Raw genomic sequence first — 26533 nt, 5'->3', positions numbered from 1 at the left:
GTATAAAAAGCCCTCCTTTTAGGATCCCATGCAAAGAGAGACCTTTTAGTGGGCGAAGCGGTCTTGTGTCTACTCCTGTCCCTGGACTGAAGGTTTGTGCTGCTTCCTGGAGTCTGAAGTGTGACTGGGAAGGAACTGATTCTCTTATGGCCATTAGTGACCAGCTTGCTATTACATCTCCTTCAGCCAGGAGGTGGGATATCACCTGCCTTCACATTCAGCCTGTCCTGCTTGCAGATGCTGCCCTGCATCTTTAATCAGCATGTCATTGCCGAGAGAGACTCAAACATTCCATGTTCACGTTCTATGCCACTCCACAGTCTCCACCCAGGGTGGGCAAGGTGATCCACATTCTGAGAGGGACCCTTGATCCTAGAGACTGTGCTGCATTATTCATGTTTGAACTGTGCAGGGTTAAATGCCCCAAGGTTGCCTTTGCTGCTTTCCCATACTTTGCTCCGGCTCTCTGCTACTACCAGAAGTCCAGAGTGCTTCACACCAAATATACTATGATGCTAGCCTCTCTCTGCTGCCATCCTTGAACTCTCAACCCCATAATGCTGCCAGCTCATTTGCTATTGGGTTGTAGTCTGCCTGACCATCCACCAGCAACTGCTGTTTAGCTGTATCAAACATGTCTTTTTGCTCACTAGAGGGCACCCAGGGTCAACAGCCCTGCCCAATACCACCCTCAGTTACCTAAGTTTACGTGACAACATGCTTGCCTGCACTCATTGAGTCGACCGCGGGTGATGCCTACAGTGCCACTATATCTATCTTTGGGCTGCTTAACTGGTTTGTTTTTATAGAATTCCCTTTTCTGGTTTGTTTATCAATATTAAGTACCGTGTATGTTATTTGTATTGTATTGAGGGCAGTATTGTATCAGTTTTCACCATGCTGCAGGTGCAATTCCTGGTCGCAGCTGCATCTGCCTGCCCACTCTCTACATTATCTTTAAACCCTCAGATGAGTTACAATCACAGACATCATTCACATATCAGCGCCTTGATGCCCTTGGGCTTAGTTAGCGCTCTATAAGTTGTATTTCATTCATTCATATCAGGGTAGGGTGCACTGTGCAGAACCACATCGAGCCACTTAAAACCAGACCCATTCCTCTGCAGTCCAGTTAAAAGAAGCTACAATTTAATGCACGAGTAACCCCAAATACCAACCGGGGAAAGTCTTAGTCCCTGGACAGCTTACAAAGACAGCACCATCCACCCGCTGCACGACAGCAGCACAATGAGACTACGTACATTCACATACATACGTATAATGTCAACTGTCGCTACGTCACTTGGTTTCTGCTACGTTCTTGTCTTGCTTTGTATGATTTGCAAATTAACTGCTCAACTAACCTCAGTATCGGCAAATCTTGGACATTTGTCCGATAAAAGGTAATCTCAGCTGTCACAATTAAAATTTGAATTAAGAAACTTTATACCCATCAGTAGACTGCGCACGCAAAGCACAGCATACCCTGTGTGGCACCTCATCATCAAGTGGAATAACCAAAGCAAACAATGCCCTCTGTGGGAAATTGGCACTAAGTACTCATTGACAGCACATAACTACTACTCACACACATGAACCACGGCCTTAGTGTAGAGTGATGTTCCTCACAGAAGGGTAGTCTCCAGCCTGAAGCACCCACAACAGAGGCAAAATGTATGAGCTTTCTACACCTGGCGATCATCAACCACACTGAGCAGTAATGAGGGGAAAGGCAAAAGTCCTACGGGTCCCTTTCACCTTCAACCACGAAGGCTGCAGTTCAACCTTTCAACCGCACCATCTACCAAATGTCAGTGCTACAGGAAGACTAATCAGTAGCTCCTCTCAGCAAAAAGCCTAATCGATTTTCCAAAGAACACTTGTTCTCTCTCTCCCTACTTCAGTGACTAGGTATCCTTCCTCCAACTTCAGGAATGTCAACACTACAATTTCACTGTCTGGGAAAAGAAACTCACCTCCATCTTGTGCACAGGTACAGGCCAAATGTATCACATCTGGATGTACAGGCTTCCATGATTCTGTCTCACTTTTAAACCGAATACATGTACCATACTGGCCATACACCCAAACACGCACAACACCCACTTGGAATGTTAGCACTAGGATCTGTGTTAGCACATAGAATCAGACCTTTACACGTGTGTGCCTAATGCCCTCCACTCCAGTGGCAGAGACAGACAATAGGTTGGTCACAACAATTGGTTTTTGAAATATGGTACGTTACCACCACCGTTCTACATTCTAAACCCATGACAGGGACAGCGGTGTGCCTCTCTGGGACACTGGATCACAGGACAGACCCAGGACAATACTCATGTCATGGGACAGGCCTATAGATCTGTACACAGACTAGATTAATGTAAGGCTAGGGGAAAAAACAGAAACCATGATATCACATAATGCACTCAGCACTCATGGCAGGGGTACACGATTGTTCATCATGCAGGGGAAATTCCCATGCCAAAAATACTCAATGTGCTAATCATCAGGCAGTGCAAGTGGCAGCATTGGAGTTCAGAATGTTGGGTTAAGTAAAAATGTAACATATACTGAATATAAATGTGAAAGCGGCTGGATTTAATTGAATGCCTGTACCATGGATGAGTTTTTCTGTGCCGCTTTTCTCAAGCCCATTGTTGCGTACACTCTGATTTTACTTGAAGGCTATCCTCAAACCCAACTTCCTGCATTTCCCAGCTCCTATCCCAAGACATCCTTCCTTACCGCCCCTCCCTCTGATGCCCCTGGCATTACCATACCTGCAGCGTGTGCTCAATGGCATAGGGGAAGTTCTTCAAAGTGCACATGGGGAAGGCAGCATTCGCGTTGTCCCTGGCTACTCCGTAGGTCTTGGTGAGGAAGGGTACGATGACCTGTGTGTTGCCTTTGGTGCCCAGTGTGCCAGACTCCAGCAAGGGCTTGCGGAAGGAGATACAGCGGCGGTCTATGTACATGCCTGGAAAGAACAAGAGAGACCTTAATACCCACTCAGCATCTCATTGTGGTGAACAAAACGAAGAGGGTGGCCAGACCAGCAGCAGGCGCCCTTCCTTATAATAAGATGGCGCCCTTTCTAATGAGAGAGGACTACTTCTGCTTGCAATGGTAGGCGGACAGACAGCAAAGAAGTGTACTATGTACTCACTACATTCTGCAGTGTGCCCAGCAAAATCTTCACATTTCAAGTATTCACAAAGCAACTACACACTGTTCCTGTGCAGAAATGCTCCCTAGAGCTCTCACACCAAGGCCATGCACACAACTCCTTCTAGACACCCTACTATTCGCGTTCGGCATCCATATTTCAGTACTTGGAACCGAAACAATGTTAAAAGTACAATGTAACCATGCCGCACTCCCCACCCCAAGACGATGCACCTCTGCCGTAAACTGCTGCAAGTACCAAATATCATATAACCATTATCACTCCAACTGCTTGAGTAAACCTGAACCATGGCCGATAGAGCCACTGGTATTCTAGCGCTCGTCACCATGCAATACTATGAATGCATCTCACCTGTATCATAGCTTGATCTGATTTTTTGAACACCAGAAGCAAGATGCATGCATGGCAATGTTCCACACAAAACAACTCCATGAATATGCCTTTTTACTGACTTGCAGTGCCCCATGCGTTACAACGCTTGTGCACATCTGTTGTGGCTTGACGCATTCCTACTATGCCAGCACAGGCACAACGCATACACAGAACATTTACCAATACAAAGCATTTTCATTACATCATCCTAACTTGTGGCAGGAAAGGCAGCCAATGCACTTTAAATTGTATCCACTAAGACAGCTCTTCCTCGCTTTCATATCACTTCCTGTCAGATGTCTGAAAATGGCTGCCCCCTTCAGATGTTCTATTCAAAACTTTGAAACAGACAGTTCCATGTGACTTTCTATAGCTGCTCAAGGAGAGCTTATTGAGCCAAACCACTACTATCTATGCAAACACTTGCCATCTGTGAAGGTCCTTACGTGCTTCGAAGTTGTCCACAGCGAGGGCTACTCCATCCAGTCCATCAAAGAACTCTTCGCTGTAGACGTGCTCCGTCTCTGGGGCCACACGGTTCTGATGAGCTGTCACATTGCAGTCAGGGTTCATCTTCCTCGTGGCTCGAGCTGCCGTCTCAGACTTCATCTTCTGCAAAGGGAAGGGAGAGTTGATAACTGGCCCTGGCATACCTGGAGAGTGGGGGTGAAGGCCTGAGGTTCAGACCTAAGGAGTAGGACTTGATTTCAAGAAAAGATGGTTGCATGGCATAAAGACAAAGGGTGGCAAGGCGATTAAAGGGCCTGATATTCACGAACATCACTCAAATATCTTCAAGACAAAATGTAATTTTTGCATGCTGCAGTACAGGAATCATAATCAACAGCAAACTCAGCTAAGCTAACTTCTCTAATAAAGCCCCTGAGTAACAATCGGACATACTTTAAAAAGTACAAAATGCTTCCACACAAACAACAGAGATCCCTTATCATAACCTAACAAGTGCATCTGTTAAGCACTTATCCACCCATTAGGAACCTCGTGTTGCCAATGTAATGTAACATATGTCTATTGTTGTCCAACTCAATGGTACTCATTGGGTGCATTCGTCACCTGACCCGCCAGACGCTTGACCCTCACTCTCTAAAAGTCTGCTTTAAGGTTCCATTAAGGAGCCAGAGGTAAAGTCCACTGCAAGTCCATACTCAACACAGCTCCCCCTTAACATTGCATCACAATCGTCCACATCCCTACGGCAAACTCTCCTAATGCTCTAAAGTATTTGTTATCACAACTTCCAATTATATTGTTAAAGGAAACATAATCCCTCAAATTATGGCATAGTTTAGTTTCCAGAGTGAATCCCTCTCCACTAGGAGGGACCTTCTCTTTAACAGCTCTGATTTTGGTCAGATTATGCCCATCTCAAGAGAAATGTGGAATGGATTATAGAGAGTAGCTGGAGGCTCCAGCTAATTTGATTGGCTGATCTGCAGCCAATTAAATTGATCAGAATGCTCCTGCAAGAAAATAATAAATATGAAACATGATGAGTTCCATCCATGACTGATGTGGAATGTTAAAGCAGGTATCTCAGGTGGCAAGAAGAGCAAGAAGCATGGCATGGATTATTTTACTAGATGGAATAGGGAATCCCACCCTCACTGATTGCAAATCATTCTCTCCTTAGGGAAGAACCTCAAAACTATCTTTTTCACCAACCCAGTGGTCTACTAAATGAGTCAAACAGATGGTGGCCTAGGAGCTGCCCAAGGAAACATCGTAAAGTATGGGCACGATGGGCAGCTTACCGTGGAATTGATTTGCCCCCTGTCCCTGAGGATGACCCCTGAGTTGCCCTCCCAGCTCTTCGGCATGCGTCCCTTAGGGTGGTAACGATGGCCGGTTTTATTATTTTACTGGGTTGTCTGCTGTGAATCTGCTGAATCATGTATTCTCATTTAGACACTGGTCCATTGTCTGCACAATGTTTAGATTATTGTTTTCCCTGCACGTTCTGCAAGGTTTGTTTCTTCACATAGAAATGGTTATCGATGCACACATTGTTCAACTGCGTCACTGTACCATTGAAGGGCCGTTGCCCTGTGTATCGAAATATGACCAAATAAAAATTTGTTTTTCAAAAAAACAGATGGTGGCAGTCACATGGATGCACAGAGGTCTTCCGACATAACTGAGAATCACTGGTCAATGGCAGTGTACAGCATGCTATATAGAGCAAACTCGACCCAAAGGTATCAGAGCACATTAAATGAGCACCAGTTGCATTACAGATGGACACATTCATTTCTTTATTTTTTTTAGGCAAAGGGAGATTAAGTGACTTGCCCAGAATCACAGGATGTTTGAGGCTCCCGCCAGACTCCAACCTGGTTCCCCAGCTTCAAAGTTGACCGCTCTAGCCGTTAATGCCATGATGCACCTATGCCGAGCCACCCTAAGTAGGTTGTTAGTTAAAAGCTCCAGGATCAGTGGCAAGGAAGGGTTGCTACATACACAACCATCCAGAGTTAAGCCCCAAACATAGAAGAGACACTGCCTTGTCTTGAATTCCATCCTAGCACAGACCACAGGGTGGATGCCATAAGCATAAACCATGCTGTCCTCTTGGGACATCTACCTACCTTCATCTTGGTCCCAGGAGCAGCCACTGAGTGATTCAGGCTGTAGTTGGTGTGAATTCAGTGTGTGGGGCAGGACTGTTCAACCTCTCCCATTTTCCAGGTTTCTAGACAGTACCCCAAGGCACCCTTCTTCCCCATTCTCTATTTAATAACTTCCTCAAACCATTTATGGATCATGTGAAAGACCAGCAGGTAACCTTTCACAAAATAATTATTTTCAAAATGTTAGTTCTGGTCCATAAAGCACTAAACTCAATGGATGCAGGCTATCTTAGGGACAGGATTAAACATTTACCCCTCCAGAAACCTACGGGCAGCCAACATCCTGCTGGAAAGATTTCATAAGATTCGCTGCATGAGAACTGGAGACTGGACTTTATACTATCTCGGGCCAGTAGCCTGAAACAAGCTCCCTCTTGAGATACGCTCTGTGGCGGGGAAATCTGTGTTTAGGAAAAAGTTGAAAACCTGGCTTTTCGAACAAGAGTAATATTTAGACTATGGGTGGAAGGTAGCCTTCGACATAGTGCCGGGGCACTCCCAGTAGTAGCCATGCGCTCTACAAATCTCTTTCATAGTCATACAGTGTGGCAGAAAGATTGCAGAACAGTGACTTTGAAAGTGAATGCCATCAAGACGGAAATAATACTGCCTGGACCCCAAGTCCTGTTTCTTTATTTGGTAGTTTTATACATAAGGACTCAGAGTCAATATGTCTGTCTCTTCAGAATGCTACTGTCTGAGGCAATAGGTCTGTATGAAGGCAGGGACAAAGGATGGAGTCCAATCAGATATTTGTTAAAACCCTTGAACGACATTCTTCAGATGTGACTCCTGTTCTTGTTCAATCTTTCAATCGTCTCTGCCTACCTCCTCCCACCTTTTATAAGACCATCAAATTACATTCATTGAAAAAAAAAGAAAAATCTCAGGTTTTGTTCCTCAAACACCTTCCTAAGCATGAAACTGGCAAGTCTCTTCCCTCAGTTTCATTCCCTGTGTCAGCCTCTCTACTCAAACATGCATTTAAAACTATTTACACCAAACTGTCCTTGAGACTTGAAAGAGATCTTGAGAGTAAACCGTGGAACTATTTATATGTTGGTCTGCGATGTGTCCTAACTTGGCAATCCTGAGTTTTTTCCTTTGAGGAGAGGACTCCGATGATGCTTCTCAGATGGCAATAGCACTGCCTGGAAGGAAACTGAGTAGCGTATATTAAAAAAACAAATAGCGTATATTAAAAAGCGTATATTAAACTCATTTGCTTGGCTTGCAAGTGCCTTGGTGATGTGCAGGGCCACTGGATTTATGCGATTCTGCGGACGATTTGAAGAAAAAATGAAAAATGTCTAGCTCAAAAGTTACTAAGATCATGGCGACCTGTGCTGCCGCGCAGTGGAACGCTCTTTCAGTTGCTTATTACTGGATTCGGATGTTAAACTGGTTCTAGTTAGGTGCAACTTTAGCTCAGACACTGTTAACATCTCAAAAAATGACAATTATGAAGCAAGACCCGCAAAAGGTGCTGCGTCAGATTGCATTGTTTTTCTTTTTTTCACTGCATAATTACGTCATCCCCTGCTGCATAATTCCAGTGGCCCTGGTGATACTGTACGATGGTAGCTTTTAGAAAAGGATCGGAGAAAATCAGCCGCGGTCCGTGCAGGTAACAGCGGTGGAGACAGACAAGGGGGGATTTCGAGGGACGATGCAGAGGGAAAATTAAATAAATAATTGTATTTTCCCTCTGCATCGTCCTTCGAATTCCCTCCTTACCTGGCCCCACCGCTGTTACCAGCACGGACCGTGATGGCGACAATACACTCCCAGGCTGCCACTCCAACCAGCCGGACAACAGCAGCCGGTCGAATCTGAGGGCCATGTTTAGGCGAAGACATGACCAAGACCATTTACTCCCACCTATTGTGAAATGACCGGAAAAAACAATATAGACACTGTATTGTGCTATGAAGAATGTTCGTGTGAGCTATGTTGCAAAGCAATTGGTGGAACTTCTTGCAGAGAATGAGTCTAAGCACGTCACAACAACTCGAATTCACTGTGCGCCAGGCGCGCAACACCCATTGGGCTCACCGGGCTTGCGTTTTCGCCCCTTCTTACAGCCACTCTGCCTATGGCTGGAAGACTTAGCCCCCCCCTTAATCTTTTCCAGCCCCCCCCCCCCCCCCCCGAAATTTGGCTCTAGTTGCCCGCCTGCTGTGCGCACTATCCCTTGGATGCTCTGCGCGCTTCTACATCCCCCCAAAAAAACCACTCTGTTTATTCTCCTCTCGACAAAGGAAGCAGCTGCAGGAACCATCACGCTCAACACTCGAACATAATCTGTTTACCTCTTGCCAGTTGCGTGATAAAGAAGTGGCTCGCCTGTTTGTGCCAAACGCTGATATAGTGCCAAGAAGTCTTACGTTGTATCGCCAATAGCTATAAACCTCTGCTACATTTAGAATTAGCAGACTTGGCAGAACAGATATCGAACATTCATATTACAAAAAGTGATAGAAGGCCTGCCTGCAATGTAAAAATCATTTTTCAAGTACTAAAGGTGCAAAGCTTCAACAGGGCTGGCACAAGATTTGTGACGCACACATACAAAGCCCTACACAACATAGCACCAGAATACCTGAACAGCTGCATACACTTTCACCAACCCACTAGATATCTGGGCTCTGCCTCATTCTCACTCCCACAGATTCCCCGCATACGCAAAAGCAAAACTGGAGGTCGCACGTTCTCCTACATCGAAACCAAGACATGGAACATCCTCCCTCAAGCCTTCATCAGAGCCTCCTACTAACTTCTTGAGTTCCGCAAGAAGCTTAAGACCTGGCTTTGTATAAGCACCTTGAGGACCACACACCTCCATAGCTTCTCAAGCTCCTGGATACCCTCTCAGGAGATTAGTGAGCTATATAAATCAATATAATAGCATAATATAACTGAGAAAGTTTACGGCTCAGGAAACAAGCATTGGCAAAGACAACTTAGGTTTCACCTAAGCGAGAGCTTTTGGATTGGGCCAATATTTTCTAGCCATGTTGTACAGCGGTGTGACAAAATGTTAAAAAAAGGTGATATGACACAGCCACCACTGTCCACATCATATCAGGCGCGCAACACCCATTGGACTCACAGGGCTTCAGCCCCCCCCCCCGTCGTGTGTGGCAGCCCGGGATGAGACACCTTCCCGGGCAAAAAAGCAGCCGCACCCGAGCACTTCACAGGTCTTTAAAAGACCATTTGCATGTTAATGAGGCCTTGCTGTTGTTTCACCCCTTCTAAGAGCCCCTGCAGTTCCACTCTGCCTATTGCTTAAAGTTCAGCCCCCCCCGAAATTTTTGCTCAGCCCCCCCCGAAATTTGGTTCTAGTTGCGCCTCTGCATCATATTGCTTTTTTTTTCCCCTTAGTGCGGGTGGGGGTGACAGCACAGACAACAGAACGGAGGGTTAGAGGTGAGGGGTGCAAGGATAACAGGGAACATGCCATAGGACGGAGAAAAAAAGAGCTATGACATGGGCAGTGCTGGCCGTATCATAGAGTTTTTTTTTTCTTATGATGGGTGTGGTTAGGAGCAACACAGACAGCGGGAATGTGTGGGTGGCAGAGAATAAGCAAGACGGAGATAGGGTGGGAATGGGGCATGTGATGGAAGAAGCAAGGTGGGTCGGGGAGGGTGTGAGGTAAAAGCAAGACGGGCAAGCGGAGGGTGGACGGGGAAAAAAGCAAGGCGAGCAAGGGGAGGGTGGGCAGGAAAAAAGCAAGGAGGGCAAGGGGACACTGGACGGAATAAAAGCAAGGAGGGCAAGGGGAGGACGGGCGGGAAGAAGCAAGATGGACAAGAGGAGGGCGAGCGGGAAGAAGCGAGACGGATAAGGGGAGGGCGGGCGGGAAGAAGCGAGACGGATAAGGTGAGGGCGGGCGGGGAGAAGCGAGACGGACAAGGGGAGGGCAGGCGGGGAGAAGCGACACGGACAAGGGGAGTGTGGGCAGTAAGAAGCAAGACGGACAAGTTCAAAGCAAGGTGGACAATGGGAGGGTGGACAAGTTAGAAGCAAGTCGGATAAGGGGAGGACGGGCGGGAAGAAGCAAGTTGGACAAGGGGAGGGCGGGCGGGAAGAAGCAAGTCGGACAAGGGGAGGGCGGGCGGGAAGAAGCAAGTCGGACAAGGGGAGGGCGGGCGGGAAGAAGCAAGTCGGACAAGGGGAGGGCGGGCGGGAAGAAGCAAGTCGGACAAGGGGAGGGCGGGCGGGAAGAAGCTAGTCGGACAAGGGGAGGGTGGGCGGGAAGAAGCAAGGCAGACAAGGAGAGGGTGGGCAGGAAGAAGCAAGGCAGACAAGGGGAGGGTGGGCGGGAAGAAGCAAGGCAGACAAGGGAAGGGCGGGCGGGAAAAAGCAAGGTGGACAAGGGGAGAGCAAACAAGTTAGAAGCAAGATGGATAAGGGGAGGGCGGGCGGGAAAAAGCAAGACGGGCAAAGGGGGGGCGTTACGGGAAGAAGCAAGATGGACAAGGATGAGGGTGCGCAGGATGAAGCAAGATGGACAAGGGGAGGGAGGGCGGGAAGAAGCAAGGCAGACAAGAAGAGGGTGGGCGGGTGGGAAGAATCAAGACAGACAAGGGGAGGGTGGGCGGGTGGGAAGAAGCAAGACAGACATGGGGAGGGCGGGCGGGAAGAAGCAAGACAGACAAGGAGAGGGCGGGCAGGAAGAAGCAAGACAGACAAGGTGAGGGCGGACGGGAAGAAGCAAGACAGACAAGGGGAGGGCGGGCGGGTAGGAGCAAGACAGACAAGGTGAGGGCGGACGGAAAGAAGCAAGACGGACAAGGGGATGGCAGGCGGGTAGGAGCAAGATGGACAAGGGGCAGGCGGGAAGAAGTAAGACGGACAAGGGGAGGGCGGGGGGGAAGAAGTAAGAAGGACAAGGGGAGGGTGGGGGGAATAAACAAGACGGACAAGGGGAGGGTGGGGGGGAATAAACAAGACGGACAAGGGGAGGGTGGGGGGGAATAAACAAGACGGACAAGGGGAGGGTGGGGGGGAATAAACAAGACGGACAAGGGGAGGGTGGGGGGGAATAAACAAGACGGACAAGGGGAGGGTGGGGGGGAATAAACAAGACGGACAAGGGGAGGGTGGGGGGGAATAAACAAGACGGACAAGGGGAGGGTGGGGGGGAATAAACAAGACGGACAAGGGGAGGGTGGGGGGAATAAACAAGACGGAAAAGGGGAGGGCGTGGGGGAATAAACAAGACGGAAAAGGGGAGGGCGTGGGGGAATAAACAAGACGGAAAAGGGGAGGGCGTGGGGGAATAAACAAGACGGAAAAGGGGAGGGCGGGGGGGAATAAACAAGACGGAAAAGGGGAGGGCGGGGGGGAATAAACAAGACGGAAAAGGGGAGGGCGGGGGGGAATAAACAAGACGGAAAAGGGGAGGGCGGGGGGGAATAAACAAGACGGAAAAGGGGAGGGCGGAGGGGATTAAACAAGACGGAAAAGGGGAGGGCGGGGGGGAATAAACAAGACGGAAAAGGGGAGGGCGGGGGGGAATAAACAAGACGGAAAAGGGGAGGGCGGGGGGGAATAAACAAGACGGACAAAGGGAGGGCAGGGGGAATAAACAAGACGGAGGGGGGGAATAAACAAGACGGACAAGGGGAGGGCGGGGGGGAATAAACAAGACGGACAAGGGGAGGGCGGGGGGGAATAAACAAGACGGACAAGGGGAGGGCGGGGGGGAATAAACAAGACGGACAAGGGGAGGGCGGGGGGGAATAAACAAGACGGACAAGGGGAGGGCGGGGGGGAATAAACAAGACGGACAAGGGGAGGGCGGGGGGGAATAAACAAGACGGACAAGGGGAGGGCGGGGGGGAATAAACAAGACGGACAAGGGGAGGGCGGGGGAATAAACAAGAATGACAAGGGGAGGGCGGGGGGGAATAAACAAGAATGACAAGGGGAGGGCGGGGGGGAATAAACAAGAATGACAAGGGGAGGGCGGGGGGGAATAAACAAGAATGACAAGGGGAGGGCGGGGGGGAATAAACAAGACGGACAAGGGGAGGGCGGGGGGAATAAACAAGACGGACAAGGGGAGGGCGGGGGGAATAAACAAGACGGACAAGGGGAGGGCGGGGGGGAATAAACAAGACGGACAAGGGGAGGGCGGGGGGGAATAAACAAGACGGACAAGGGGAGGGCGGGGGGAATAAACAAGACGGACAAGGGGAGGGCGGGGGGAATAAACAAGACGGACAAGGGGAGGGCGGGGGGAATAAACAAGACGGACAAGGGGAGGGCAGGGGGGGAATAAGCAAGACAGACAAGGGGAGGGCGGGTGGGAATAAGCAAGACGGACAAGGGGAGGGCGGGTGGGAATAAGCAAGACGGACAAGGGGAGGGCGGGTGGGAATAAGCAAGACGGACAAGGGGAGGGCGGGTGGGAATAAGCAAGACGGACAAGGGGAGGGCGGGTGGGAATAAGCAAGACGGACAAGGGGAGGGCGGGTGGGAATAAGCAAGACGGACAAGGGGAGGGCGGTTGGGAGTAAGCAAGACGGACAAGGGGAGGGCGGGTGGGAGTAAGCAAGACGGACAAGGGGAGGGCGGGTGGGAGTAAGCAAGACGGACAAGGGGAGGGCGGGTGGGAGTAAGCAAGACGGACAAGGGGAGGGCGGGTGGGAGTAAGCAAGACGGACAAGGGGAGGGCGGGTGGGAGTAAGCAAGACGGACAAGGGGAGGGCGGGTGGGAGTAAGCAAGACGGACAAGGGGAGGGCGGGTGGGAGTAAGCAAGACGGACAAGGGGAAGGCGGGTGGGAGTAAGCAAGACGGACAAGGGGAGGGCGGGTGGGAGTAAGCAAGACGGACAAGGGGAGGGCGGGTGGGAGTAAGCAAGACGGACAAGGGGAGGGCGGGTGGGAATAAGCAAGACGGACAAGGGGAGGGCGGGTGGTGGGAATAAGCAAGACGGACAAGGGGAGGGCGGGTGGTGGGAATAAGCAAGACGGACAAGGGGAGGGCGGGTGGTGGGAATAAGCAAGACGGACAAGGGGAGGGCGGGGGGTGGGAATAAGCAAGACGGACAAGGGGAGGGCGGGGGGTGGGAATAAGCAAGACGGACAAGGGGAGGGCGGGGGGTGGGAATAAGCAAGACGGACAAGGGGAGGGCGGGGGGTGGGAATAAGCAAGACGGACAAGGGGAGGGCGGGGGGTGGGAATAAGCAAGACGGACAAGGGGAGGGCGGGGGGTGGGAATAAGCAAGACGGACAAGGGGAGGGCGGGTGGGAATAAGCAAGACGGACAAGGGGAGGGCGGGCGGGAATAAGCAAGACGGACAAGGGGAGGGCGGGCGGGAATAAGCAAGACGGACAAGGGGAGGGCGGGCGGGAATAAGCAAGACGGACAAGGGGAGGGCGGGCGGGAATAAGCAAGACGGACAAGGGGAGGGCGGGCGGGAATAAGCAAGACGGACAAGGGGAGGGCGGGCGGGAATAAGCAAGACGGACAAGGGGAGGGCGGGCGGGAATAAGCAAGACGGACAAGGGGAGGGCGGGCGGGAATAAGCAAGACGGACAAGGGGAGGGCGGGCGGGAATAAGCAAGACGGACAAGGGGAGGGCGGGCGGGAATAAGCAAGACGGACAAGGGGAGGGCGGGCGGGAATAAGCAAGACGGACAAGGGGAGGGCGGGCGGGAATAAGCAAGACGGACAAGGGGAGGGCGGGCGGGAATAAGCAAGACGGACAAGGGGAGGGCGGGCGGGAATAAGCAAGACGGACAAGGGGAGGGCGGGCGGGAATAAGCAAGACGGACAAGGGGAGGGCGGGCGGGAATAAGCAAGACGGACAAGGGGAGGGCGGGCGGGAATAAGCAAGACGGACAAGGGGAGGGCGGGCGGGAATAAGCAAGACGGACAAGGGGAGGGCGGGCGGGAATAAGCAAGACGGACAAGGGGAGGGCGGGCGGGAATAAGCAAGACGGACAAGGGGAGGGCGGGCGGGAATAAGCAAGACGGACAAGGGGAGGGCGGGCGGGAATAAGCAAGACGGACAAGGGGAGGGCGGGCGGGAATAAGCAAGACGGACAAGGGGAGGGCGGGCGGGAATAAGCAAGACGGACAAGGGGAGGGCGGGCGGGAATAAGCAAGACGGACAAGGGGAGGGCGGGCGGGAATAAGCAAGACGGACAAGGGGAGGGCGGGCGGGAATAAGCAAGACGGACAAGGGGAGGGCGGGCGGGTATAAGCAAGACGGACAAGGGGAGGGCGGGCGGGTATAAGCAAGACGGACAAGGGGAGGGCGGGCGGGTATAAGCAAGACGGACAAGGGGAGGGCGGGCGGGTATAAGCAAGACGGACAAGGGGAGGGCGGGCGGGTATAAGCAAGACGGACAAGGGGAGGGCGGGCGGGTATAAGCAAGACGGACAAGGGGAGGGCGGGCGGGTATAAGCAAGACGGACAAGGGGAGGGCGGGCGGGTATAAGCAAGACGGACAAGGGGAGGGCGGGCGGGTATAAGCAAGACGGACAAGGGGAGGGCGGGCGGGTATAAGCAAGACGGACAAGGGGAGGGCGGGCGGGTATAAGCAAGACGGACAAGGGGAGGGCGGGCGGGTATAAGCAAGACGGACAAGGGGAGGGCGGGCGGGTATAAGCAAGACGGACAAGGGGAGGGCGGGCGGGTATAAGCAAGACGGACAAGGGGAGGGCGGGCGGGTATAAGCAAGACGGACAAGGGGAGGGCGGGCGGGTATAAGCAAGACGGACAAGGGGAGGGCGGGCGGGAATAAGCAAGACGGACAAGGGGAGGGCGGGCGGGAATAAGCAAGACGGACAAGGGGAGGGCGGGCGGGAATAAGCAAGACGGACAAGGGGAGGGCGGGCGGGAATAAGCAAGACGGACAAGGGGAGGGCGGGCGGGAATAAGCAAGACGGACAAGGGGAGGGCGGGCGGGAATAAGCAAGACGGACAAGGGGAGGGCGGGCGGGAATAAGCAAGACGGACAAGGGGAGGGCGGGCGGGAATAAGCAAGACGGACAAGGGGAGGGCGGGCGGGAATAAGCAAGACGGACAAGGGGAGGGCGGGCGGGAATAAGCAAGACGGACAAGGGGAGGGCGGGCGGGAATAAGCAAGACGGACAAGGGGAGGGCGGGCGGAAATAAGCAAGACGGACAAGGGGAGGGCGGGCGGGAATAAGCAAGACGGACAAGGGGAGGGCGGGCGGGAATAAGCAAGACGGACAAGGGGAGGGCGGGCGGGAATAAGCAAGACGGACAAGGGGAGGGCGGGCGGGAATAAGCAAGACGGACAAGGGGAGGGCGGGCGGGAATAAGCAAGACGGACAAGGGGAGGGCGGGCGGGAATAAGCAAGACGGACAAGGGGAGGGCGGGCGGGAATAAGCAAGACGGACAAGGGGAGGACGGGCGGGAAGAAGCAAGACGGACAAGGGGAGGGCGGGCGGGAAGAAGCAAGACGGACAAGGGGAGGGCGGGCGGGAAGAAGCAAGACGGACAAGGGGAGGGCGGGCGGGAAGAAACAAGACGGACAAGGGGAGGGCGGGCGGGAAGAAGCAAGACGGACAAGGGGAGGGCGGGCGGGAAGAAGCAAGACGGACAAGGGGAGGACGGGCGGGAAGAAGAAAGATGGACAAGGGGAGGGCGAGCGGGAAGAAGCAAGATGAACAAGTTAGAACAAGATGGACAAGGGGAGGGCTGGCGGGAAGAAGCAAGATGGACAAAGGTAGGGCAGGCAGGAAGAAGCGAGAGAGGCTAGAGGAGGGCGGATGGGACAGAAGCAAGACGGGCAAGGGGAGGGCGGGACATAGCATGACAGACAAGTGGAGGGCGGGCGGGTCAGAAGTTAGACAGACAAGGGGTGGGCGGGCGGGACAGAAGCAAGACGGACTAAGAAGCAAGAAGGACAAGGGGAGGGCAGGCGGGAAGAAGCAAGACTGACAAGGGGAGGGTGGGCTGGAAGAAGCAAGACAGAGAAGAGGAGGGCGGGCTGGAAGAAGCAAGACGGGCAAGGAGAGGGCGGGCGGGAAGAAGCAAGACAGACAAGGGGAGGGCGGGCGGGAAGAAGAAAGACGGACAAGAGGAGGGCGGGCGGGAAGAAGCAAGACGGACAAGGGGAGGGCGGGCGGGAAGAAGCAAGACGGACAAGGGGAGGGCAGGCGGGAAGAAGCAAGATGGACAAGAGGAGGGCGGGCGGGAAGAAGCAAGATGGACAAGAGCCGGGCGGGAAGAAGCAAGACGGACAAGGGGAGGGCGGGCGGGAAGAAGCGAGATAGGCAAGGGGAGGGTGGGTGGGAATAAGGGCATTATTACATTATTTTACACTTGGAAGTGCGCTGCATGAAAAGGTTTGAAGGCCATTGGAATACAATGACAGCCATGCCATGCATTTCCATGCATATTTAATCAGAATTAGAAAACAAGAAATTATAAAGATAAAAAGCAGAAAATAACAAATAGAAAATGTGAGCATGGGAGAGAAAGGTGGGAATGAAAAGTAAGCATGAGAAAAAGATAAGTTACTACAAAAAGAAAAGGAAGAGTGATAGGTTATGTTATAGCCATTTGTAGAGCGCGCAGCTGCCCCAGCGAAGGGGCGTCCCGGCGCTGACAGCAGTTTCCAAGGAGAGCCAGGTTAGGCTGTGGGAAATAGATGGGTTTTAATGGCCTTACGGAAGGATAGCAGACAGTCTAAATGTCGAATCTTCACAGGGAGGGAGTTCCACAACTTAGCAGCCAGGAAACGGAAAGATCTGCCCCCTGCCCTGGTCCGTTTCACTCGAGGAACAGTGGCCAGGATCTGCCCGGCCGTGCGCAACTGGCGGGTAGGGACATAGGGGACCAACAGATTAGATAGGATCTCAGGCGTAGAAAGTTTAAAAATGTTAAAAGCTAAGCACAAAGTCTTAAATTCTATCCTCTTAGAGATGGGTAGCCAGTGAAGGCGGCGTAAAGCGCCCGACGTGGAACAGGTTCTTGGAAGTCTGAGCAAGACTCGTGCGGCTGTATTCTGAACTCGTTGAAGGCCGTTCACTGCCGCTTTATTGGCACCTAACAGAAGGGAATTGGCATAGTCGAGTCTCGATAAGATAGTCGCCTGGACTATTACTTGACGTGTGGCCGAATCAAAAAACCCTAATATTGGCCTCAGAGCCCGTAGGAGTACGACGCAGGTGCCAGCGATTTTTTTGGTATGATCTTGAAATCCCAGAGTAGAGTCGAGCCAGGACCCTAGATTCTTTACCACCAGCTTAGGGGTTGGAGCACAGCCCAGGGATGAAGGCCACCACTGTGTACTCCAAAGCCCCTTGTCCTTCCCCACCAGCAGCACCTCAGATTTATTGGCATTAAGCTGCAGACAGTTCTTGGTCATCCAGCATGCAACCGCCTCTAGACCATTCCGGAACTGAGTAGCATCCCGAGCGTGATCATCGGAGAGGGCTACCACCATCTGGGTTTCATCAGCATAGGAGACCATGGTCAAACCATGGTCTCGCGCAACTTCTGCCAAGGGTTGGACATAAAGATTGAACAGAACCGGGCTTAATGCCGAGCCCTGGGGGGACCCCCGCTTGATGGAATGGACGGAAGAAGCAAAGGGAGGGGCAAAGACCTGAAATGATCTGTCAGACAAAAAGGACCGAAACCACTCCAATGCCAAGCCGCCTACCCCTGCCTCTTCTAGACGGCGCAGTAGGATCTGGTGGGAGACCGTGTCAAACGTGGCGCTCAGGTCAAGCAATATGAGCGCCGCCGTTTGACCTTCATCCAGAATGGTCCGCAGGTGTTCACTCACTGCTAGGAGCGCTGTTTCGGTACTATGACCGGGGCGGAAACCATTCTGGGATTGGTCTAAGATCTTATTATTGTTCAGGAAGTCCGAAAGGACTTTATTGGCATGGGCCTCTGCAATTTTGACAACCCAGGGCAGAAGAGAAATAGGTCGGAAATTTTCCGGCTTGATGGGGTCCAATGAAGGTTTTTTTAAAAAAGGGGGAGCACCTTGGCCTGCTTCCAAACCGAAGGGACCATTGCCGTGCTGAAAGAGGAATTAATCGTCTGCCATAAAGGTGTAAGAAGTATGGGTAGACAGTCTCTGAATTGGGCCGGCCTCATAGGATCATGAGGAGAGCCCGATTTGACTTTAGTGCTCAGGGCGAGAAACTAATCCTGGGAGATGGAGGGTATTACTGTCAATATGGTGTTAGGTTTAGATATTATAGGGGTCACCAGGCCCATGGAGCAGTTAGGGAAGGATTTATAGATAGCTTCTACCTTTTGAACAAAAACGGTGGCTAGATCCTCACATTGTTGTTCTGATATAATAGTTGAGGTGGGCGGATCCTTCCTCCTTTTGAAATCGTTGAGTATTTTAAAAATGCATTTCATAGGGTTTTTACTGGATGTTATCTCGTTGGCGAGATAGGCAGCTCGGGCCAAATGTATGGCTTTATGGTAACATTTGATAGCGTCCCGATACGCCTTTTATCTCTGAGGTTATAGTCTTTTCTTCAGGCTCGTTCTAGCTGTTTACATGTGGTACGCATGACAGCGAGAGAGTCGGTGTACCAAGAGTTGGAACTGGAACTGGAACTGCGGCCTTTGGACCATTTGGCAGGAATGAGAGTATCTAGCGCCTGAAGTATCCACTTACAGATTGTTTCATACGATTGCTCCGGACTAGTATCCAGAGTAGGAGGGCAAGAAGCCAAACAGGCAAGGAGATCTTCCAACTTAAGTTTGTGCCAGTAGCGTCTAAAGGTAGCCCCAGAGTCAGCTCTAGTCACTCCCTCCACAGGAGGGAGGGTGATGGCTATAAGATGATGATCGGACCAGCACACAGGGCTGGGAGTCTTGACCAGAAGAGAGGGGATGTTGTAAAAAACTGGGTCAAGTAAGTGTCCAGCCGTGTGGGTGGAAGGAAGAAATTATGAAGGGGTGAAAGAAAGAGAGGATGGACGGGCGGATGCATGTAAGGGTGAAAGGAAGTAGTGCTGAAAGAGTGAAAGGTTCAATAGGTTAAAGTGTTAATAGATGGAAGTGTAGAAAAACAGATGTATGAAAGAATGGACGATAGAAGGGTGAAAGGCTGCATGATAGATGCATTGCTATATGAATAGATAGGTAGAGGGGTGAATGGAAAGGTGATCGAATTGACAGATGGGTGCATGGATATATGGAATGGTGAAAGGATGGATGTAGAGAGAGGTGGAAAGAGATGAAGAGAGGTTGAAGGAGAATGAAAGGGTAAACTGAACTATTCTAACGAAGGTCAAGTTTGCTTGTGTTGCGCGCTCATGTGATTAATTCAACCAGGGGGATTTTATTTTTCTGGCTACTTCCTTGCCAAGGCATCTACCAGCTTCCCAGGACTTTAGTTTCTCTCTGCAAAACCAAAGTCATACATGTACTAACAAAGAACAGAGATGAAAAGTGAGATCTAGAGGTGGGAGAACTGCAGCAACTATAAAGTCACCATCCCCTTCCTCAACCGAGAGGATTCAAAAGAACAGAGTAGCCAAACCAGTACTACAAAGGCGTAAGCATACTTTTGCCTTGGCCTGGCTTGACCAAACTGAGCATCTGATCTAAAGCAGAGGGCTTGCAAATAAGTTTGAGGGTATGTCAGGTGGTTCCTTTGCAATTCATATTCAGCCAAACAGCCCACTGAAAAGCCACTGAGGCTGTATGTGTGCTGGCCCTGAAGGCGTAAGCATGAACATGAGGTAAATATGAGGCAAAAGAAACCCTCACAGCAACACTGCAGGACACAGAAAACACCCCAACACTCAAGTTTGAAAACCTGTTTGTCAAAATAGATCGGCTTCGGATTGGCTAAGTCTAGGAAACACAAAGCATACGTGCAGGAGGCTATAACCCGAAGAAACCAATGAGAGGCAGCTTTCAGATAATGGATCATTGAGTCCCATTTCCTTAAAGCCAACGTGCTGTGTAGTAAGCCGTAGAAAAAAATCAGTAACCTTGAGGAAGATCTCCAGAATGCAACAAATGGTAATTGGGCTAAAAGGGATGGAAACAGGGTCTTGTGCAATGCCGTGTCAATCATGGCTAATCCACTTGCGGAGAAACACAAGAGATCAGGGGATTCAGCCCAGATAGGTAACAACAAGCCATCAGGTATGGCCTTGGCATGCTGGTGTGATGGTTAATTTTAAATACCTTGCAAGCATATGCCACAAAATATGCATGCAATAAAAAAAACAATTACAAATAATTATTGCTCATAATTTTAATAGAGCAGTATGGACACTTCCTGGCATGTAGGTATACTTATACCAGATACAGAAACCCTTTTTAGTTATAATGCATATCACAGGAAAATATGATTCTTATTGGTAAAAAAAAAACTATTGGTTTTCAATTACTGAAATGAGAAGACCAAGTTAAAACACACAGTGATTACCAAGACAAATACAAAATGGAAAAAGAATAGAAAAAAGCCCTGGCAAATTAATTTATTGCCCACTTGGCCTGGCACTGAAATGCACTTTTCTTTAGACAGATGTACACATGATGTTATCAGGCAAAATGCAATCACTCATACTGAAACAGAGACAATAGCTGAAGTGGGCTGACCTATTGCTCAATGATGTTTGCTGTGGTGGTCATAAAACAGATTTGAATACCAGTTGAACACACCAATGGATAAAAAGGGCTGGCCCAATACCCCACAATTCATGTATTTTTTATTTATGAATTACTTTGATTTAGTGAGGCCGCTGAGATGGGAAACATCCTTCAAACCGAAGCCGGAATCCCGCTGTGCTTACAGCACCGGCAAAAGAACGAAGGCGACTTTAGTATGAATTCTTTCAGCACACAAGTTGTTATAACGACTTGCCTTAGGGGGGCACATTAGTGGAATGGTGTTGGATTTAAAGTCCAACACCTTACCTACTGTTGCGCATACTGGAGTTGGAATAGTAAATTAACCCATTTCAAAATCCAGTGCCCCACTAAGGCAAGTTGTTATAACGACTTGCGTGCTGAAAGAACGCGTACTAAAGGCGCGTATGTTCTAATGACAGGGCTGTGAAGGCACAGCGTGATTCCAGCAAGCGGAATACAGTCACACATTCGCTGAGATAGCTGGCGAGGCAGGAATGTGCGCAGCTTCCTAAGTGTATGATATACTAATGCTGTACTAAGGTACTCTGGTTCCTTCCTGTAAAAGGAGCACATTACATCAATATGGGGAAAAGAGTCTAAGATTCAGGAGAACAGTTGGCTCAAGATCAGTAAATATATGTGTGTCTTTAGCTCAGCTTGTAATTTCGATCAAATGTGCTAACTTTGACCCATGATAAAAATGATTTAATTCTGTAAAAAATATGAAATCGATTCAAAGTTTTAAAAACGTGAAGACATTTAAATTAGAATAGGAGCCATCACCTGGTAAATACATTAACTTATCTTCAGATTTAAATAACGTTTTGGATTGGTAATTTATTCTACGCATCTTTTTTTTTAAAAAACATATCCACAAAAACAAGTTGGGGTCCAAAGACTTATCCTTACCCTAGTATAGTCCCCAATGTAATCACTATGTACTCATCAGTGTCGGGCAGCAGCACCAGTAATACTGTTCAATCAAAGAGGAGGGAAAGAGGCGGGGTATGATTGGAGTGTACCTTGGGTGCTCTGTTCCTTAGAGAGAAAAGCTGATATATCTAGGGCGGAGTCAGACTCTCAATCTTTTTCTACAGGCCAAGGCAGGTTGACAGTGCTAGACAGTGTCGGTGATGGTTCTACCTTTTCTTCTTCCCCATGGAGGACCCTGGATATTGTTTGTAAAGGTTAGTCAAGATGGTCTGCCCTTTCCTTGACTCCCCAAAGGTAGCAGTGGCCAAGCTGTCAAGGCTTATTCCTGGAGATTGTTTGGGAGATGGTGTCAGACGCAACAATGCACAGAAGTTGTCGCACTCAATTCAAGTCTGAGCTACGCAATAGAAATTTTGTTTGAAGATCACTACACCAGGCATATAGCAATACAGTAATGCATAAGTTAAAATAAATCCTTATAGTGAAAAGTGACGTGCCTGAGATACAGCCACAAACAGTTTTCACAAAATGCATGTAGCTAATACATCCTTTGGGCGATGCTGTTTTACAGGTCTGGCATCCATAGCAATTGGAAGTGTCAACTGCTGGTTAATAATGTGATTACTTCAGTTGTATGTCAAAATAAACAGGGAAGGGTTATCGACTGATATATCGATTTCAAAATATCAACTAGTAATATATTGTCATGGTAAGCAGATACGAATAGTATAGATTTATTAATCTTAACTCTGCATCTCCCTTTCTTTATAATATAGTGCAAGTCGATATAGATACAAGTCAATTATAACAAGCATTGGCATAGCCAATAGGTCTCGCCTTTGGGACCTTATAAGTGTTTAGCCATGCAACAGTTGCATAACTAAATACTTATAAAGTCCCAAAAGCGAGACCTATTGGCTATGCAAAGCGGCGGTGGGGCCGCGAAAGTGAAAGGGATCGCGATCACGATCAAACATCAAAGCGGCCGTGCGGCCGCGTAAGTGAAATTAATTGCGGTAAAGCGCGGCGCGCGCGCCCGCGCACTTGCACTGTAGCTCTAGGCTGGCCTGGTAGCACTTTTTGGAGCCCTCTCAATAAGTCTCGCCAGACCAGCGCATGCGCTGGGTCAGGCGAGACCTAAAAACTACGTATGGTTGGTACCACACAGTTTACAGCAAGAAAGCCTACAATGGACAGCATAGTATGTTTTGCTACCAGTCACGTCTAGCATAGCAAAGAGGAAGCGGTTCGAGGTAGCTCATGAAGTTTGTCTGCCTTGAAGAAGTTTAGAGCCAAACGTTCAACACAGTCCGGTTGACAGACTGGGCTTCTGTGAGATGTTTTCAGTTAAGGTTCACGGTCTACACTGTCTTCTGGTTGGCACTTGCAGATACCACATGGACTGAATGGGCCAGTAACTCCAAGTTTTTCCCCCCGCAGTTGCAGTTTTATATAGCGAGAGCTCGGCCCAAAGGTATTGGAGCGCTTTACATGAGCACCAGTTACATTACACAAGGACACATTCATTTTTTTAGTAGGCACGGGGAGAATAAATGATTTGCCCAGAATCACAGGATGTTGAGTGGACACAGAAACTCGAACCTGGTTCCCAGCTCTAAAGGCAGCAGCTCGGGCCTTTACACCACATGCTCTGCTCATGTCCACTACAGTCGTTACTGGTTGGGACCCCTCCAAGGCCACGTTTCTTCATTACTGCCTTGAAACCGACAGACATGGGAATTGCCTGCAAGAGCAGAAGCTCCCTCCACTTGGCGGCCAGTCCTCCGAGCATGAGTGGCAGCCAGGCTCAGTGAGGGGAGGGTACCCATCATCTCTGCTCCCAGGAGAGGGGCCACAGGGCAGGGCCGCGGGGAGGTGGCTCACTAGGGGTGGTGTTTGAGGGCGCGCGTTAGCAGTCGGAATTTTCCCTTGAACAAAACTCTGGAATTCTGGTATCTCCACCTAAAAACACAGAGCCAGTGAAGAGGACCTTGGGCAGTCACTCTATCAGAGCAGGGGAGGCGGCTGCCAATGACAGACCCTCCTGCCTGCAGGAGACCGTGACCGGCACTTAGCTGCGCGTATCAGGAGATAAGGACACTCGTGATTCGCAAGCATGAACAGAAGGACAAGGCTCCGCCCGCCCCCATTAGTGTTTACGTCCGTCAGAGTTTGGCCTTTCATAACCTCGGAGAAAATCAATCATCCCGGGAGGCGCTCTCCCCCGCCATTACATGTTAAGAATTTATATTAAAGGTTGAGACGTAAAGACACTCAAAGTGAATTACAAATAACAGATCCTTCTGACATTTTACTGGTTTCAGTTGAATCCTCATTGTGTTTAGTATTTGTTGGGGGCCGAGGTGAAAACGCTTTGTGACGCTGCCAAAAATGATTCCTCCGAGCCCAGCTGACGAGAAAGCCCCAGTCACGCGGCAGTTCAGAAGGCTGGCTTGCTGGTGGGCAGTTTGACAAAGGTCTATCATGTAACGTAGGGAGACTAGAGGTCCCGAATTTCCACGGAAAGTCCGGGCTTCCCCGACACCTTTCTTAATTTTAGGTAAATGTCCCGGTCTTTGGTCCAAAGTCGGGTCATTCTGCAAAGCAGAATTGAAAGTTTTACGCTCCATTTACAGGCGCCTCTGAAGACTGAAAGTAATGTATCTGTTTCTCTCAGGCAGCACTTTAGGGGGACGGGTGGGTAGAACGACAGGGAGTTCAGGGTGGAGAGGTCCTGATATATATGTGTACATATACATACACACACACAGTTATAAGCCTAGTGTGTGTATACTCATAAAGAAACACATACATACATTTACAAACCTATTGAGAGTGTGTGTGTGTGTGTGTGTTTGTGTTTGTATATATGTGCATATTTATAAGCCTATGTGTGAGAAGATGGCCTGGCATATGCTGGTCACTAGTTATAGTGGCCACCTTGCACCAGTCCAATTCGACTCTTATAGTAGATAGGTTTAAGACAACCTTTTAAAGGAAGCTATCCTAGTGGTAGCTGTGGAGAGCAGCCTTCGGGCTAAGTCTCAGAGGAACGTAAAGCAGCTTGTTTTACCTTATAATCTCTTGAATTACCAATTGAAAGGACACCACACAGGTATATATATCAAATATATATGTATTTATTTCTAGACACACTCTACTAATCTCTTTATGAGATTAGAAGTCAGGAACACATTCAAATATCAACGTTTCACAATAAGTTTAACACAAATATGGCTGGGGCCCTAGGGGCGTACCAGACCATATACTAAAATAGAGGTTTAGGAAAGTCGACTTGCAAGGGGACAAGGCCTAGGGCCTGTAGAATCGCTGGGGCTTCACTAATCCACCCAAGGCAGGTAAGTAAAAGACCCACGGAAGACGAGTGCAGTGTGAGAACACAGCCGCGGGTTCCCTATTGATTTCAATGGAGCAAGTCACGGTTGGATTTTTAAAGTTTTAGGGTACTTCGAGGAAGTCTACAAGCAAGCCACTTACAAGGTAAGTAATTCGAGGGCCAACACACACTAGGGCACCAGAGTGCACGACTTACCTCACCCAGTGAAGCCGGGTGAATAGGTGTCTTTTGGTGTCGGGTTGCTTCGCTGTTTTCTATGGAAGCCAAAGAAGATTTGCTGCTTGCGAAGACTGGAGAAGTCACTGGATTCAAGATGAAGATGACCTGAAAGCAGAAGGGACAGTGTTCACAGTCACTTGCCAGCGACCCGGGGCCAGGAAGATGGATGCCCAAAGATGTCAGGTGTTTTCAGGTGATCAAGGGTGTTTTGACTCTTCGCTCACGAGGTCCAGGAGAGATCGACAATGACCAGCAGCTGGATTCAGAGTGTCCCACGACGTCTGCAGCTGACTGAGGTGTCGGCAACAGCGTTGGAGCCAACAAGCCTTGGCAACAGCAAGTCTCGTGAAAAGTGAATAAAGTCAATGGTGCAGACCAGCAAGGCCTGAGGGACTCACCCAGTGAGGGTGAGTGAGGGCAGGCCTGGAGCAACCAGGGGAGCCCTTTGGTTCGATAAGAAAGTATTCAGGGGACCCACAAGCCAACGGGCAAGGGATCGTGAAGACGCCTCGTGAGGAAATGCTTTACAGGAGCCCACGGTCATTCAGGACGGGGTAGGCCTCTGATTGTCGGTGCACAACCTGCTGGAGGCTTGGGCCACAAATGTTCCAAAGCACAAGTTCGTAGAACGTTGTGAAGGGGTTGCACTCGACAATAGTGCACGGTACCCAGGTATTGCTGTTCCTTGTCACTCGTGAGGTCCACTCGCCTCAGCTCTGCTGGGCACTCACAATGGCCATCGAGAAGTCAGGAAATCCACTTCCGGGGCTGCAGGGACTTCGGACTCCGGCGGGAGCGGGAACGTTTGCGACCGTTGATTCAAGCTTTTGGTGCCTGCCAAGCAACGGAGTCACATCTTGACTCCAAGGGAGATTCTTCCATCTTACAAATGTAGTGGAACGTCGAAGGACCAGGATTCTTCTTGTAAAACGTCGTCCAGGGATATCTAACTTGCAATGGCAAGGGTTCCCTAACTTATACTAAAAGGAAGGGAGGGACTAGCTCTATGACCACTCCTCTGGGAGGGTCAGGGGAGTGAGTGGTTACACCCACTTCCCTTTGTCCAGTTTCACGCCAGAGCAGGGACAGGTAGCCCCTGAACCGGTTTGAGCTGGCATATGCACAGAGGAGCCTACTGCTCCCCCAGTGCAGGCCTTCAAAGCACTCTAGGAGTGCACCCACCCAGCGCC

The 26533-nt window shown here is 50.1% G+C and overlaps 1 protein-coding gene across 2 annotated transcripts in view; it reads right to left on the bottom strand.

The window, feature by feature from the left end:
- The window catches only part of LOC146797862 (ubiquitin-like modifier-activating enzyme 1), a 1073449-nt gene that overhangs the window by 795357 nt on the left and 251559 nt on the right, over nt 1-26533 (bottom strand). For both annotated transcript variants that reach the window (XM_085625059.1, XM_085625060.1), the window contains exons 14-15: nt 4006-4171; nt 2781-2977 (exon numbers count right to left, since the gene is read on the bottom strand). In XM_085625059.1, the coding sequence (XP_085481185.1) occupies nt 2781-2977; nt 4006-4171 (363 nt within the window). The remainder of the gene's footprint in view (nt 1-2780; nt 2978-4005; nt 4172-26533) is intronic.

Source organism: Triturus cristatus, chromosome 9 (assembly GCF_964204655.1).
Source record: "Triturus cristatus chromosome 9, aTriCri1.1, whole genome shotgun sequence".
Taxonomy (NCBI): Eukaryota; Metazoa; Chordata; class Amphibia; order Caudata; family Salamandridae; genus Triturus; species Triturus cristatus.
This window is presented reverse-complemented; position numbering and strand designations above follow the sequence as displayed.